Raw genomic sequence first — 15,510 nt, 5'->3', positions numbered from 1 at the left:
TGACTCTGAGAGGGTTGAGAACTGTTGCTATATGGGACTAGGGGACAGGAAGTAAGTCAGAGACTTCCAGCAGAAGAGTGACATGATGAAGCAGAGATGGAGGTAAAGAGGGGCTGACAGTAAAGAAAATAAACTGGAAAAGGAGAGATGGCAGGAGGCAGAGACCAGAAAAGAGACAAATACAATCTAGGTAGGGAAGTAATGAAGACCTAAGATATCATAATGAGTGAGAGTTAGAAAGAGGAGGATTTTTATGGAGGGCATCTCAAAAAGAGAAGTCACTGGAACTCGGTGATCCGGTATCACAGAATGTCATTGTATTGTTAGGCCACAGAGTGATTGTCTTCTCAAATAGTCTCACGTATGTGCACCTACTTGCAAGCATACATATGTGCTTATATCCTCCAACTCTCCAGATTCATTACCAAATAATCCCTCTCCCCTTCTGCTGCCAAATGGAAGATTTATCACACCAGCGATTCTGAAATCTGACAGCTCAACCTGACATTAGTCTGAATCAGAGGGGCAAAGCCTTATTTATTTGTGATTCTCTATCCAAGATAAACCCTGAAATAAATTTCAAGTGTGCTTTAAGTACACTACAGGTTATAAATCATATACTTGCATTCTCATTCTACAGTAAGTATAAAACCACGTAAACTATGTATATACATAAATCTCCCTTCCCCCTTGCCAAATTCATGCACACACCCCGACTTGCAGGGAGAGAATGATAGGAAATTAAGAAACTCAGGACCAGTAATAATTTGTCTGCAGCATGCCTTTTTTCTATTCAGTAGCAACTATAACAAATGAAGTTGTTACTAGATCAGGCAAGGGGGGAAACCATGGTTGCAAATGGCAGAAAAGCATTTCCAAAATTAAGGGATGGAGAGTCCAAGATGGCTGACAGTAAAGAAAATAAACTGGATATTTACAGTATGATCATCCATTTTGGCAAATATTGGGGATAAAAGAGAATGGGAATTTTAAGATAAAAAGTGCATTACAGGCCGGGTGCGGTGGCTCATGCCTGTAATCTCAGCAATTTGGGAGGCCGAGGCAGGTGGATCACCTGAGGTCAAAGCCTGGCCAACATGGCGAAACCCTATCTCGAAAAAAATACAAAAATTTAGCTAGGTATGATGGTGGGTGCCTGTGATCACAGCTACTCGAGAGACTGAGGGTGTGGGAATCGCTTGAACCTGGGAGGCGGAGGCTGCAGTGAGCAGAGATCATGCCATTGCACCCCAGCCTGGGTGACAGAGCAAGACTCCGTCTTAGAAAAAAAAAAATGCATTCTGTATTATCTGAGATTAGCTTATATATATCCATACTCAATTTCAATTTTTCTAAAAACAAACATAATGAGTCTATCTAATTATTCTAATCCCTGTCAGTCCAACAGTACTGAGTAAGACACAAATATCACATTCTTCATTGTTTTTCTTAAACAATTTCTAGCTTAGTGAGAAAAATGGTGACCATATCTTTCTCAACTTGTAATTTCTTTCTCTACCCTACTAAAAAATATCAGCCACATCCCATCAAAGTGAAAAAATGTTCCTCTAAACTTCACCACTAAATTTTCACATTGTCCAGTTCCTGTTTCTCTTCAAGGGTAACTTAACATCTGAAATGTATTCTTAAGCACTTTGCTATTTTGTGTGTGACAAAAATACAAGACACATCCCAAAGTCTATGCTAACTGCCTGAAATGGATATGGGCACAGATATAACACCATCCATCTCTCCCCATCTTTGCTACCTGATATAGGGTTTGATAATAGATGACCAATACAGAATACACCTCTTATGTTACAGGTTAGGAGGTCTGAGCCATGAACAAACAGAAAATGACCTGAAGCTAAAAGGACATGCTGCCAAGTGAGGCAATCAGTGACCATGACTTAAAGGCTATGCTCTGCCGTCTTCCTTCTAGTTAGACTGGGGCAAAAATCCCAAGCTTTCTGCCATGGAAGACAAGGCTCCATGACCCCCTCCCTCTGCCTGTTACTCTTCTCACCTCCCATCACTGCTTCTTTGCACCCCTGTGATCTTTGAATCACATTCTCCTCTCTTGAGCCTGAGTTCTCATGCTGTGATTCTTCCTGGGATCCACTTCTTTACAATTGTCCCCTGACTGGCATCTGCTTATTGTTCAAAACTCAGCTCTAGTATCACACATTGGGGTAGGTACCCTTTCTCTCTACTTTCACTGCAAACAGTTAATTTCCATTCAGGTACTTCTTGGTTACCTCGCGATTGTCTCTTTACTCATTGTCTCTGGGAATATTGAGTTTCTCAAGGGCAGAGACACGTCCTTTTGATGTTTGTATTTCCAGTGCATAGTATAGTGGACGCTCAACGAATGTTTGTCACTTACCTGAGTAGGGAGTTTGTTTGTCTTCTAAAGGGCAAATAGGCTATGGACCACGAAAATTGCCAAAAACAAAAATCATTTTTCCCCTGAGGGTAAGGAGAGGTTTGCAAGTCAGAGCTTTACTAACCAGGGTCATAAAGTCAGCTGTGCTGACTTGAATCCCACTCAAGAGGTAGGAAATTGCCTGATTTTGATGGTGCTAGCCCATAAGAACTTGCACTCTACATGACATGGCCACGTAATCCCCAGTGGAGCTCCCATGGGTTCACTTTCAACATGCATTATGTTCATATATCTGGAAAGTGGGATCAAGTAGTGTTACTCACGAGACTCCATAGTTCTTGGAAATCTGGATTAGAGGCAGGATTATAACTGGCAGGGCCGTGCTAGGAGTAGATGAGACACAAGCAGTCCCTGGAGCCTGGGGCCTCTCCTCACACTGTATCATCAGCCCTGACAGCTGTGTATGAAGACACTTCCAAGCACATTTTCAATGATCAGCTGAAACCCACTGCTAGCATCTCTTTTCTCGTTTATGTAATCCCCTTGGGTGTAAGACAGAGGGCCTTTGTTGAAGACAGAAGGTCTCACGCTTACAGAAAGTATCAGATTTAGACTTCTAACATTATTTCCAAGTAAGGTGATGCAACAGACAGATGCAGTAGCAGAGTTGAAATAAGTAGTCATTCATCACACAACTTTAACCTTGTGTCCCATGATCAGATGGCACTTCCTGAAGTACACTGTGAGCCAGAACTTCTAACAAACTATCTTACGAACAACCTAATTGTTTTGGGTGTGTGTGTCAACCATGTTAATTTGTTAAATGTAAAAAATGTCTACAACTGCTTGGCCTGTCATTACTTTTTAACGAACTAGAAGACACTTCTCTAGATAAGAGGGCCTAGCAAGCACAGAATTATTTATAGGATCAACAGATAATGTGCACTGAATCTACTTCATCAAAAAGAAAAATACCATTTGCTTATTACTTACCAAATTAAGTTTTGCCCAGAACTCGGGTCCTTCTTCCATCTCTCTGAGGCTCGGTGGAATGTACCAAAAGCAAATATTGGCATATTCAGGCTGAGAATTAGAAAAAATATAAAGTTGTTTGTTATCCTAAGATTTATCTTGGAATGCAATTACTTTTAGCTAGTTTCTTCAAGAGTTATGTGTATAAAATTTTAACATATCAGAATCTTACAGAGTAACAATCCCTTCTGCCTTCTGCTAACATCCGATTTAAAAATTTTCTTCTCCATGGTATGCACCTAGCAGGTTCTCTTTCATCTTAAAAAATGTGCAAAGATCAGGAAAAAACAGTAAAGTTTGAAGCTGACTCAACCCAGCTCTGATCGTCAGTTAGTGCCGCTTACATACATGCTCAGAGATGCCTTGGATCCTCTCTCTCCAACAGTGATCCTTAAGTTATTTGCTATACCATCATAGGTTTCCAATAATTATTTTTCTTAAGGCAGCCAAAGTTGGCCCCTACACCTGGCAAATGCAAAAGCTTTGATTACCTGTGAGTTGACAGCAGCATGACATGCTTGGGCTTCGCTAACCAGCACTACTATGCCCCTAGCCAATACTGCTTTTGCAAAAAGAGCATCACCTTGACTCCCGGCTCTCAAATATCAGTAAAAGTGCGAATTAGCTAGGAGACCTATTCAAAATGTAGATTCTGGTTCCTATGTTCAAAATGTCCAATGTCTAAGTCCATCCTAGAAAAGGCTAAAGAATTGGCATTTTATGAAGCATGTCAATTGATTCTGAAGTGGGCAGTTTATGTTCTACACTAAGTAATCATAACCCAGTTATCTTCCCTGCCAGTCTGTTTTTCTATCAGACATGACTTGCTTAAACATGGGACTTGTATTCTAACAGGCTTTAGCCCAGCCTTTGTCATGCAGACGAGGCTTTGTCCTCACTGGACAAAAACATAGGAAATGCGATGACCAAAAGACTTGTACTCAATGACTAGGAGATTTGGGACATTATGTTGGGGGTTCACAAATTAGACATATAGAATTGTATTCAGGAAAGACTGTCATATGCATCTTCCTCATCTGATGCTTCACACTGACAATATTTGAACTGATTTTCATTTTCTGCCATAAACAGTTTGTAATAACCAATGTTATAACAGTTCTCAATAACCATCAATTATGTTCCAGTATATAAAGTTTCAAAGCATTTCATCAAGAGGAAAGACCCATCATCTCATATCTTAAAATCAAGACTGGTGAGACATACATATATATATATATATATATATATAAATATGTATGTTTTGATTTTAGTGGATTTTAAATCATAAGTGAATGCCCAGAAACATTGTCAGTTCAATGAGAGATAAGTTCTTGAGCTTATCCTCTTATCTCGGAAATTGTTAATATTCTTACTGGACTTGACAAGAAAAGAGCTATAAATCTTCAAAATAAAGAGTAGTTAAAAATAAAACACTAATTCAACTCAATTTTCACAAACATTTATGAGACTACAATCATCCTTACAAATCTACACAATTTATACCTGGATTTCTGATGTACTGAAAGTAATGGCAAAAACTGCAATTACTTTTGCAGCAACCTAATATAATAATTGATTTATCTAGGATAGACTGTACTGAACTCCCAAATTCTTTGAGCATTTAATGTGAACACTTTTTTCAAATGAAGTAACTATACCTGACCAGAAAGTAGAAGAAAAATATAGTAATTATCTGTCACTAGATTGTTATGTCAGTTATTGATTTATTGCCTCTCAGCCAGAAATCTACCCTTTTTTGAGTGTCCTAAAATAATGTAGGTGGACTCTGCAGATATTTCTCCCTTGACATCTTGTCCAGTCTTAGACTTCGTCAGCAGAGGGTGCTGGAGAGACACTGGAGAAGGAAGGAATGCCTTCCTGGTGTGGTGTGCTCGCTTCATGGGTCTCCTACAGAATCTGTGGTTCTTTTCAGCAGCACTGGTGACCAGAAACTTGAGCACACCCCCACCTGTCTACCCCAATAGCTTCCCCCAGTACACCCCTTTCAGGTGGCATCACAGCAGAAAGGCAGCAAATGGAGGGCCCATAAATGGCTTTTCCTGGCATACTTCCCTCAGGTGGTTTCATAGGAGAGAGATGCCAGCCTAGGCACCTTGCCTTGAATGACTTCTCTGGCACTTCTTCTAGGTAGCTTGCAGTGATTTCCAAGTTGTGGCATGGCCCCTGTGTATGGCTTCCCTCAGCTTAGCACTCAAGACTAGATTTCTAGTGAGTACCACCAATGTAACGCCTCAGTAAACTTTTCTGCTATCCCATGAGCCAAGGTCATACTCTCTCTCTGAAGAGGTCTAGACCTCAGTCCTGGGAAGGGATGGCCTCTCCCTTGGGTGCTCTATCTCAGTTCCAGGAGTGGTGGCTGCTCTCTATATCTGCTGCTCCTGTTCATTTTTAGGTTTTTCATTCTCTCCTATGAGGCGATCCTCCATTACTCCAATCCCTTGTTAATAATTCTTGATATTACTTTCCCACTTTACCATGCAGTTCTTGTCTTCTGAATGGACTCTGATACATCACCAAATTTGTTATTCCCTTTCATTTGCATAGGAACATTACAAAACAGTTTACGATGTTTTATCTGCTGTTATGGGTTCTATATTTTACAAGTTAGGATTTAGACCTTTTACATTTTTTAGTAAGTTTGTTTGGGCAAAAGGAATTGGATCTATCACTAAGCACTTTTAGAATGGAATGGCTTCAGTGCTACAACATTTGAAAGCTTGTAAAGCCCTTCTTGACACTTCATTTCATTGGAAGAAATTTGATGTTTCATTTGGAATATCTTCGCTTTGGTCATTTCCAAAATTAAGAGTTGAAAAACGTCTTTGAATTTTTGTGAAAATATACTTGACTTTTTCCGGTCTCTGCCTCTGTAGCTTGTGTTTTACATAATTTTTAAAGAGACTTCAAAGCACTAATGAGTATTTTCAGAGTAAAATCATTTATATACCCCTTAATTTTAATTGCCTACATATATGAAAGTCTGACTTCTTGGGTGTCCTGAGAACACATTTAGTCTATGTTCTAAAGTCCACAAAATTAGGAAGGTATTACAGGACTCCAAGTGGTCTAGTGAAGGGTACAAAAACTCTGGAGCAGCAAATGCATTGTCATAATCTTTAAAAATTCATGATAAAGGAGTAATGTGCCATTAAAGAAGAGTTTGAATATATTCTATACTGGTTTTCAAACAAAATATATTCTAAAGTTCTTTATCAATTTCAGGAAGAATTATTTAGCAAATTTTGAGACCATTTGGGGAAGAAATTAGTGGTCACTAAGAGGTAGCAGCTCACATTCTCTGAAACTGAGTCATATCAAAAGAAATTCATCTCCTTTGCTTACAATATCATTAGATCAGAAGCTAGCATTATTTTGTTTTAATAAATATAAATGCAGAATCCAGCACACAGATTCAAACAATCATGCAAATATAGACTGAAGAAAAAGCTGGAATGGTGAATTTTAATTGACTTCAAGCTTATAGGTGTTAAGATTAGACTATTGAAAAATCTCAAAGGCAGCACTGGATAGCACAAAAAGCCTAAGTTTTGGAGTTGCAAGGATGTGGCTTTGAATTTCAACTTGATCAGATCTTTGGGATGAGTATCAAACTTTCTCAGTTTCTGCTTCCTAAACTATAAAATATAGATGATGTTGTCTGCCCCACAGCGTTGGTTTGATCATTAAAGAGAAAATGTGTTTTCAAAATTTAGTACCGTGTCTGGCACACAGCAAGCACTGTACTCAGTGACTATTATTTGGGGCCATAATGGTAAAAAGAGATGTCTCTTAAAGTGGATGAGTAGCTCCATTAAAATGTGTACTAGTGAGGTACATCACTGTTAATTTCTTGATGTAGTATATTTGAAGGGAAACATTAAGAAATAATGTCCAGCAAGGGGTAACCAAGCTGTTCAACTTAATAAGCAAAGCTTTCTGTGTTATAGGTATTGACAGGCATCAGGACAAGAAAATGACTAACAGTTTCTGAACTTGGAATGAATAGAGGACAGGGTGTATTGAAGAGAGGTGAAGCTAGAAACGAAGATGGGAGTCATGTCATGAAGGACTTCTCATATGACATGCTTGGAAGCTTGGGCTTGATTCTGGAGGAACATGGAGTTACTGGAGAGTTTCACTACTCTAGGAAATAGATCTCATCTTCGAAAAGCTGCTCTAGCAGCAGTGTGGCAGTTAGGCTGGAGGGATCTAAGACTGGAAGTGGGACACAAGTTAGGAGACAGTACCTAGATAGTACCAACCTGAAGAGTGATGAGATCTTGAACTAAGGCAGTGGCTTTGGAAGTGGAGAAGACTAAGTATTCAAGATAGCAGGGAGGAAAATGAGATAGTAAGAACATCAAGACTTTTGGTTGGGTGGATCATAGCTCTAATGACCAAAAGAAGAAAGTAGAATTTTGGTAAAGAAAATACTACACTTAAGTTTTAGAAATGTTGAATTTGAGGTGTCTGTGATGTCTAGGTGAAAATTTCAGGATATATTCATATCCAAAGGCGTGGAGTTTAGGAGTTAAGTTGAGGATGAAGACAAAGAGGCTATTGATGTGAAGTTCTGGATGTGAAGACATTTCAGGGAGACTATGTGGCCAAAGACAAAGAGTGTTGTAGAAGAATATTTAAGGGAAGTGCCCTGATGAAAAGACCCTTACATGGAGACTGAAAAGAACAAGTCACATGGAAAGAGAAATTGGGAAAGGAAATCAAAGAAACTAAGATGGGAGACTATCGAGAGGGAGTGAATGGATAACATATAATGCTACAGAATTTCAGCAAGATGAAGACTAAAATAATGTGCATCAGATTTAGCAATTAGGTAGTTGTAATCTAAAAACTATATAACAAGATAATGTAAGAAATCACAATGTGCTTGATACATATTAGTAGGTTCACTATTAGAACATGAATAATTAGAGCTATCTGGAAGAGGAATGAACTAGCGAATTTCTGCAAATAGGAAGTATTCAATCAGAGGTTGACCACCTGTTAACAGATACTGTTAAGATAGGTTTCCTGCATTGTGCAGGAAGTTGACTATATGTCCTCGAAGATCTTCTATAACTCAAAGTTGATGAAACATTAATAACTCCTCCTAGTGTAGACCTTGAGAAAAGAAAAACAAAAAAGGTTGAATAATTAGGACTCTCCCAAGAGATAAAAATAAAATATGTGAATGATAGTATAAGAATGAATATACATCTAGGAAAAACATCTATTAGATCTTAGATCCAACACAGAAAGATGATTTTCAGGGGCCTATGAATAATTCAGAATTGACTTAAAATAATACATTTTATTGATGATTGAAAGTTATTTTCAGGAAAAAATATTCAAGTACTGGGTATTGTCTTGTCACGTTCATCTACAATTTCCAATGTTCCACTTAACTTTCTCCTTGCTGTTAGACAACAGTGACACATATACTCTCTCTCTCTCTCTCAAATGCACATATATAGACATACAAATGCATATATACTAGCAAAAAGACTATCAACTTTATATTTGACATCCAAGGTCTAACTCTGCTTTCTCAGTATAATAAAAAGAAAAGCGGCAACTGCAGATCACATACAAAAATCCTTACACTAGGAATTCTGGAAAACCATTTAGAAAACCACCTTCACTGCTTGTGGCCCAGCTGGCTCCCACAGATGAAAAATCCAAGGGCAGAAGGCTGACTAATAATTAAATCCCACCTTAGCTTTCATGGCAAGGACATGAGTGTTTGCAATTTCCTAATGATGATGGTAAGTGGTTTCTCTTTTCTAAGACTTTAAGAAGAATATATAAACAACTTTTTAATCGGCCCATCTTTTTTCTCATCACTTTCAGCTCTATCAAAAGACTGTACAGTTTCAAGGTGTACAGGACTTTTCATAAGCACTATAGCTCCCATCACCAGAGAAAATAACACAACTCAAATTAGAGAAAATAAAGAAGAAACTCAAACCCGAGAAAATTTAAAAACTAGAGACATGTTCTTACATGTTATAATGCCATTATGCCTCACAAAATTGACAATTCCTTGACACCATCTAATAGCCAGTTCATATTCAAAACTCCCCAACTGTTACAAGAATTACTTTTTACAGTTGGCTTGTTCAAACTGGGATTTCAACAAGGTCTATATGCCTTATTTGGTTGTTATCCCTCTTCAGTCTCTTTGAACCTAAAGAGAGATTATCACTACTCCCTCTATTTTTTCCTCATGTCACTGGCCTGTTGAAGAAACCAGGTTGTCTGTTCTATAGAACTTCTCGCACTCTAAATTTGTTGTCTTTATAGTACTACCAGAAAGTTGTTTATTAATCATTTTGGTATGCATGCAAGATCTTCCATATCTCTAGCTTTCTGGAACTTTGGAAGCTTAGAACTTTCTAATCTGATGCTTCCTTTGTAGATAGTAGTGGAATCCATGCTCTAGATTCTCTGGAAAGTATTTCCCAAACTTCCCTGAGGACTATTGTCATATTTCACTTTGGCTACTAAAAACAGTTTGAGTTTGTCTTGCTTACTTTTCTCTTGTCCTCTCTTCACTATTGCTTTTTCAACATTCCTGTCTTCTCACGACATCAAGAATCTTTTAAAATGCAAGTCAGACTCCTGTCTTCTTAAAACATCTCCAGTTAACTACATTTGGAATACAGGCTAAAGGCCTTACCTTGACCTACCTGACCACCACCTGATCTGGTCTCTGCCCACCTCTGCAATTCCATCACCTGCTGCACACTCTCCTTCATTCAATACAACTTTTTTTGGCTGCTCAAAGACAGAACTCTTTTTCAGCTTTAAGCCTTGCAGTTGTTTACCAATTCTGCCAGAATGTCTTTCCCTCAAACATCCGCGTGGCTTGCTGTTTGTCTTTATTCAGGTCTCAGCTCAAAAATAACCTTAAAATCCCCTACCCAGATTACCCAAACCAAATAAGCCATCCCCATTTCAGCATTCTACACTTTTCCCCCAAATACAGTACTATATCTATAACCTGTCTAATTATTTGTATACTAGATTATCTCATGAACATGTTTTATTGTTTTAAGACTCTGACTACCTGATTTCCCTATTAATTAATTTGCTTATTTAGTGCCTTTCACTTTCCACCTGAATGTAAGCATCATGAAATCAGGGACCTTTTCTGTTTTCTATCTCCTGTGCCTAGAACCATGCCTGACATAGTAATTGTTCAATGCATCTTATTGAATAAATACCAAAAAAAAGCTAGATTTCTTTCTTTTTACTTTACTTTTTTTTTTTTTTTTTTTTTTCTGAGACAGTTTCACTCTTGTTGTGCAGGCTGGATTGCAATGGCGTGATCTCAGCTCACTGCAACCACCACCTCCCCGGTTTAAGCAATTCTCCTGCCTCAGCCTCCCGAGTAGCTGGGATTACAAGCGTGAGCCACCACACTCGACTAATTTTTGTATTTTTAGTAGAGACAGGGTTTCGCCATGTTAGGCTGGTCTCGAACTCCTGACCTCGTGATGCCTGCCTTGGCCTCTCAAAGTGCTGATTACAGGTGTGAGCCACCGTGCCTAGCCAGCTACATTTCTTATGTATAGCACAGGCTCCAAGACTGGAATCTCTAGGTTATTTTTACATTAGGTTAAAAACTGCTATAACACATATACTATAACAAAATCTAAGATAACCTTGCAATTTATATTTCTTAAAAACCAGAATTACACACTATATTTTCCAAACATGTTTTAGAAAAAAATATTCTCTACCTTTGTAACCACCTCATTTCTTACACATAGCAAACAATCCAACATCAACAAAATGACTTATTTTCCTATTGCTCCAAAGCTAATATGCTCTCATTATTTTATAAAAAGAGAAAACTGTATGCAGTATTGTACATTCACTTAATTGATTTTTCACATGCAGGCACCACTACATCACAGATGAATATTTGCAGTACAATCAGTATGCAATTTATATATCAAGATAGAGGTCATAATTTATTCAATATTATCCTTGGTAATTATTATTGAGCATTTTAATTTTCAATGATTAAAGGCATGTATATTCTGTGAATCCAACAAAGGAAAAGTATTCACTAATAGAGTAAATTAACATAATAGACTATGGATTAAGCTAATGACTTGTTTTTAAGTCTGTAACATAAAACCAATGAAATATATAACAGATTAGAAAATTACCACCTTCATCACTGTTAACTGACAAAATCACAAGCACAATTATGTAATCACTTACTTCCATCAGTAACTTGAATCCTTCTCTTTTCTTGATTTCATCTACGAGGTACCTAAAATTAAAAGTCACAATAATATTTATAATCTGCAATGTAAAAGTGTCATGAACATGACTGATGTACGACAAAACTGATTCAGAGACAGGGCTCGGAGATAAGAAAGATACAGATAAAGGTCAAGGTACAGGCAGAGCTATGGATAGATAAATACTCCAGACCTACTGTAATATCCTTGGCCTGAGTAAAAAGATGTATCTTTTTGATGATATCTATCTCATGTTAGCATCAGGCTTTAACCCTGGTGTGAAAAGCCAGATAAAGCAAGCTGGAGATACATATCTCTGAACATGTGGGTCTTACATTTATATCCTAAATGGGGGATTTAACATAGGTACTTACATTAAATAGCTGGCTTGGAGGAAAGAGTTTTTTGTTTGTTTGTTTGTTTTTTGGTGTGTAATCCTGCTTGTAAGTTCATTTAAAATCAAGGAAGATCAACGTAATCTTTTCTAAGTCCAGCGCAGAGAGAATGAGGGCTGATAATCAGTATCATGTTAAAAGTGGACTGATTATCCTCAGCAAACTAACACAGGAACAGAAAAGCAAACACTGCATGTTCTCGCTTATAAGTGGGAGCTGAACAGTGAAAACACATGGACACAGGGAGGGGAGCAACACACACCTAGGGCCTGTCAGGGGAGGATGAGAGGAGAGTATTAGGGAAAAGAGCTAATGCATGTGGGGCTTAATACCTAGGTGGTGGGTTAAGTGCAGCAAACCGTGGTACATGTTTGTTTACCTAGGTAACCTGCACATCCTGCACATGTACCCCAAAACTTAAAAAATACAAGAAAAAATAAATTACCTGACTATGAAGGGGAAAAAGTGGGCTGTAGCCATTGATAGAGTATCTATAAAGTCATTTTGAATATTGGGGGAAAGAGAATTATCACACCTAAGTAAAGGGCATAGATGAAATATGGAATATGAGTTGAGAAAAGACTAAAACAACATTGAGAACATGGTGCTCTATATAATAACATTGACTCCTCTCTTCTAGGCTTGGCTTTTGTCTATACCAAAAGAGAAGTCTGAAATGGTTGGCCTTGAAAACTAGTGATTCACGAGCCTTTGAAATATTCACAACACTTGACCCAGTACTTCAAATCTAGGAATCAAACCTAAGGAAATAATGGAGACGCTGACAGAAATGTGTTTGTCAGAGCATTTATTGTGATTTTTATATATAATAGCAAAAAATCACACCAAACATCAGGAATGCCTTTGAAAACTAGATTCCAGTAATAGTTATGATCCTATGATCATGTCACTAAATCATAAATATTCAACTAATATTTAAAGACACAACCATGCTCCTCTTGGGCCTCAAGTCTCTTACCTATAAAACTGGACTAATGCAATCTTCTTTTCCAATTTGAAATGGTTTTTTAAAAATTAAAATCATAAACATGAAAAGATGCGACTATAAAACCTGGAAAGGGATTATTACATCATTTTAGGAAGGTCATTCTATAATGTGAATATGGAATACACTAGTTTTTAAGATGAAGTTCCTTTTTCCAAATTTATACAGCTTTTTATATTAAGTTAAATATTGATGTTTGCATATAGATATTATATATTTCAAAGATATTATCTTATTAAAAATTGTCTATTAACTAGTAATATGGGAATCCTTGAGCACTAATGTGAGCATACACATGGGCACACATGCTCACAAAGTACCGGATGTTCTACATATGCCATTCTCTGAACACTTTTTCAGAAGACATATGTAGCTAAACCTATCACACTGGCTAGCTTTCATAAAAAGCAATTCCATTGCTCAATAGATACCAGAAAAGTTATTCAAGATCAGTAATAATCAAAGTGCAAATTAAAACAATAATACAGGCATCCCTCGGGGGTTTTGTAGGTTTGGTTCCAGAACACTACAATAAAGTGAATGCTGCAGGAAAGGGGGTCACAATTTTGGGGGTTCCTCAGTGTATATAAAGGTTTCATTTACAGTATACTGTAGTCTGAGTATACTGTAGTCTGAGTATACAATGGCATTATGTCTAAAACAATGCACATGCCATGATTAAAAATACCTTGTTGCTAAAAAGTGCTAAGGATTATCTGAGACTTCAGTGAGTTGTAATCTTTTTGCTGCTGGAGGGTCTTGCCTTGATGTTGATGGTTGCTGACTGATCAAAGGGCTGAAGGTCGGGGTGGTTGGGACAATTTCTTATAATAAGGCAACGATGAAAGTTGCCACACTGCCTGACTCTTCTTTCACAAAAGATTTCTCTGTAGTAGGCAATGCTGTTTGAAAGCATCTTACCCACAACAGAACTTGTTTCAAAATTAAAGTCAATCCTTTCAAACCTTGCTGCTGCTTTGCCAACTAAGTTTATGTAATATTCTATATCCTTTGTTATCCTTTCAACAATATTCACAATATGCTCACTGAGTAGATTTCTTCTCACGAAACCACTTTCTTTGCTCATCCATATGAAGAGGCTCCTCATCTATTCAAGTTTTATCATGAGACTGCAGCAATTCAGTCACATCTTTGGGCTTCATTTCTAATTCTATTTCTCTTGCTGTTTTCACCACATCTTCGGTGACTTCCTTCCCTGAAGTCTTATACCCCTAAAAGTCAACCATGAGAGTTGGAATTAACTTCTTCTAAATCCCCATTATTAGTATTTTGACCACCTCCTATGAGTCATCAGTGTTTTCAGTGGTGTATAAAAGGGTAAACCTGTAAAATTTTCAATTCACTTTGCCCAGATCCATCAGAGGAATCACTGATATCACAGCTATAGCCTTACAAAATAAATTTCTTAAATAAGACTTGAAAGTCTGTATTACTCCTTGATCTATGAGCTGTAAAATGAATGTTGTTAGCAAGCATGGAAACAATATTAATCTCCTTGTACATCTCCATCAGAGCTCTTGAGTTACTAGATGCATTCTCAATGAGCAGTAATATTTTGAAAAACATCTTTTTTCTGAGTAGTCTCAAGTCTCAACAGTGGGCTTCAAATATCCAGTAAACCATGCTATAAAGAGATGTGCTGTCACAGGCTTCGTTGTTCCACTTAGAGTTACACGCAGAGTAAGTTTAGCATAAATCTGAAGAGTCTTAGAATTTTCAGAATGGTAAATGAGCATTGACTTCAACCTAAAGTCACCAGCTACATTAGCTCCTAACAATAGATTCAGCCTGTATTTGAAGCTTTGAAGACAGGCAATGACTTCCCTCTGGTCATGAAATTCGTACGTGGCAGCTTCTTCCAATATGACTGATTCGCCTACATTGAAAACGTGTTTAATGTAGCCACATTCTTCAATGATCTTAGCTAGATCTTCAGCACAACTTGCTCAGTTTCTCCATCAGCATTTGCTGCTTCATCTTGCACTTCTATGTTGTGAGACAGCTTCTGTACTCGAACCTCATGAACCAACCTCTGCTAGCTTCCAACTTTCCTTGTTCATCTTCTGCACCTCTCTCAGCCTTCATAGAATTGGAGAAAGTTAGGGTCTTGCTCTGAATTGGGCTTTGGCTCAAGGCAATGTCATGCCTGGTTTGATCTATCCAGAACTCTAAGACCTTCATATCAGCAATAAGGTGGTTTTGCTTTATTATTCATGTATTCACTAAAGTTTAGAACCTCTAATTTCCTTCAAGAACTTTTCCTTTACGTTCATAACTTGGCTATTTGGCACAAGAGGCCTAACTTTGTCTGTCTTGGCTTTTGGCATGTCATCCTCACTAAGCTTAACCATTTCTAGATTATTTGAAGTGACAGACATGTGACTCTTCCTT

General features: G+C 37.7%; 1 protein-coding gene across 1 annotated transcript in view; it reads right to left on the bottom strand.

Annotated features, from left to right (window-relative positions):
* Positions 1 to 15,510, bottom strand: part of GADL1 (glutamate decarboxylase like 1) — a 169,400-nt gene that overhangs the window by 49,806 nt on the left and 104,084 nt on the right. Inside the window, exons 13-14 of the mRNA XM_032159142.2 lie at positions 11,675 to 11,726; positions 3,380 to 3,469 (exon numbers count right to left, since the gene is read on the bottom strand). Coding sequence (XP_032015033.1) covers positions 3,380 to 3,469; positions 11,675 to 11,726 — 142 coding nt within the window. The remainder of the gene's footprint in view (positions 1 to 3,379; positions 3,470 to 11,674; positions 11,727 to 15,510) is intronic.

Source organism: Hylobates moloch, unplaced genomic scaffold (genome assembly GCF_009828535.3).
Source record: "Hylobates moloch isolate HMO894 unplaced genomic scaffold, HMol_V3 SCAFFOLD_8, whole genome shotgun sequence".
Taxonomy (NCBI): Eukaryota; Metazoa; Chordata; class Mammalia; order Primates; family Hylobatidae; genus Hylobates; species Hylobates moloch.
Note: the sequence above shows the minus strand (reverse complement) of the source record. Positions and strands in the feature narration are given on the sequence as shown.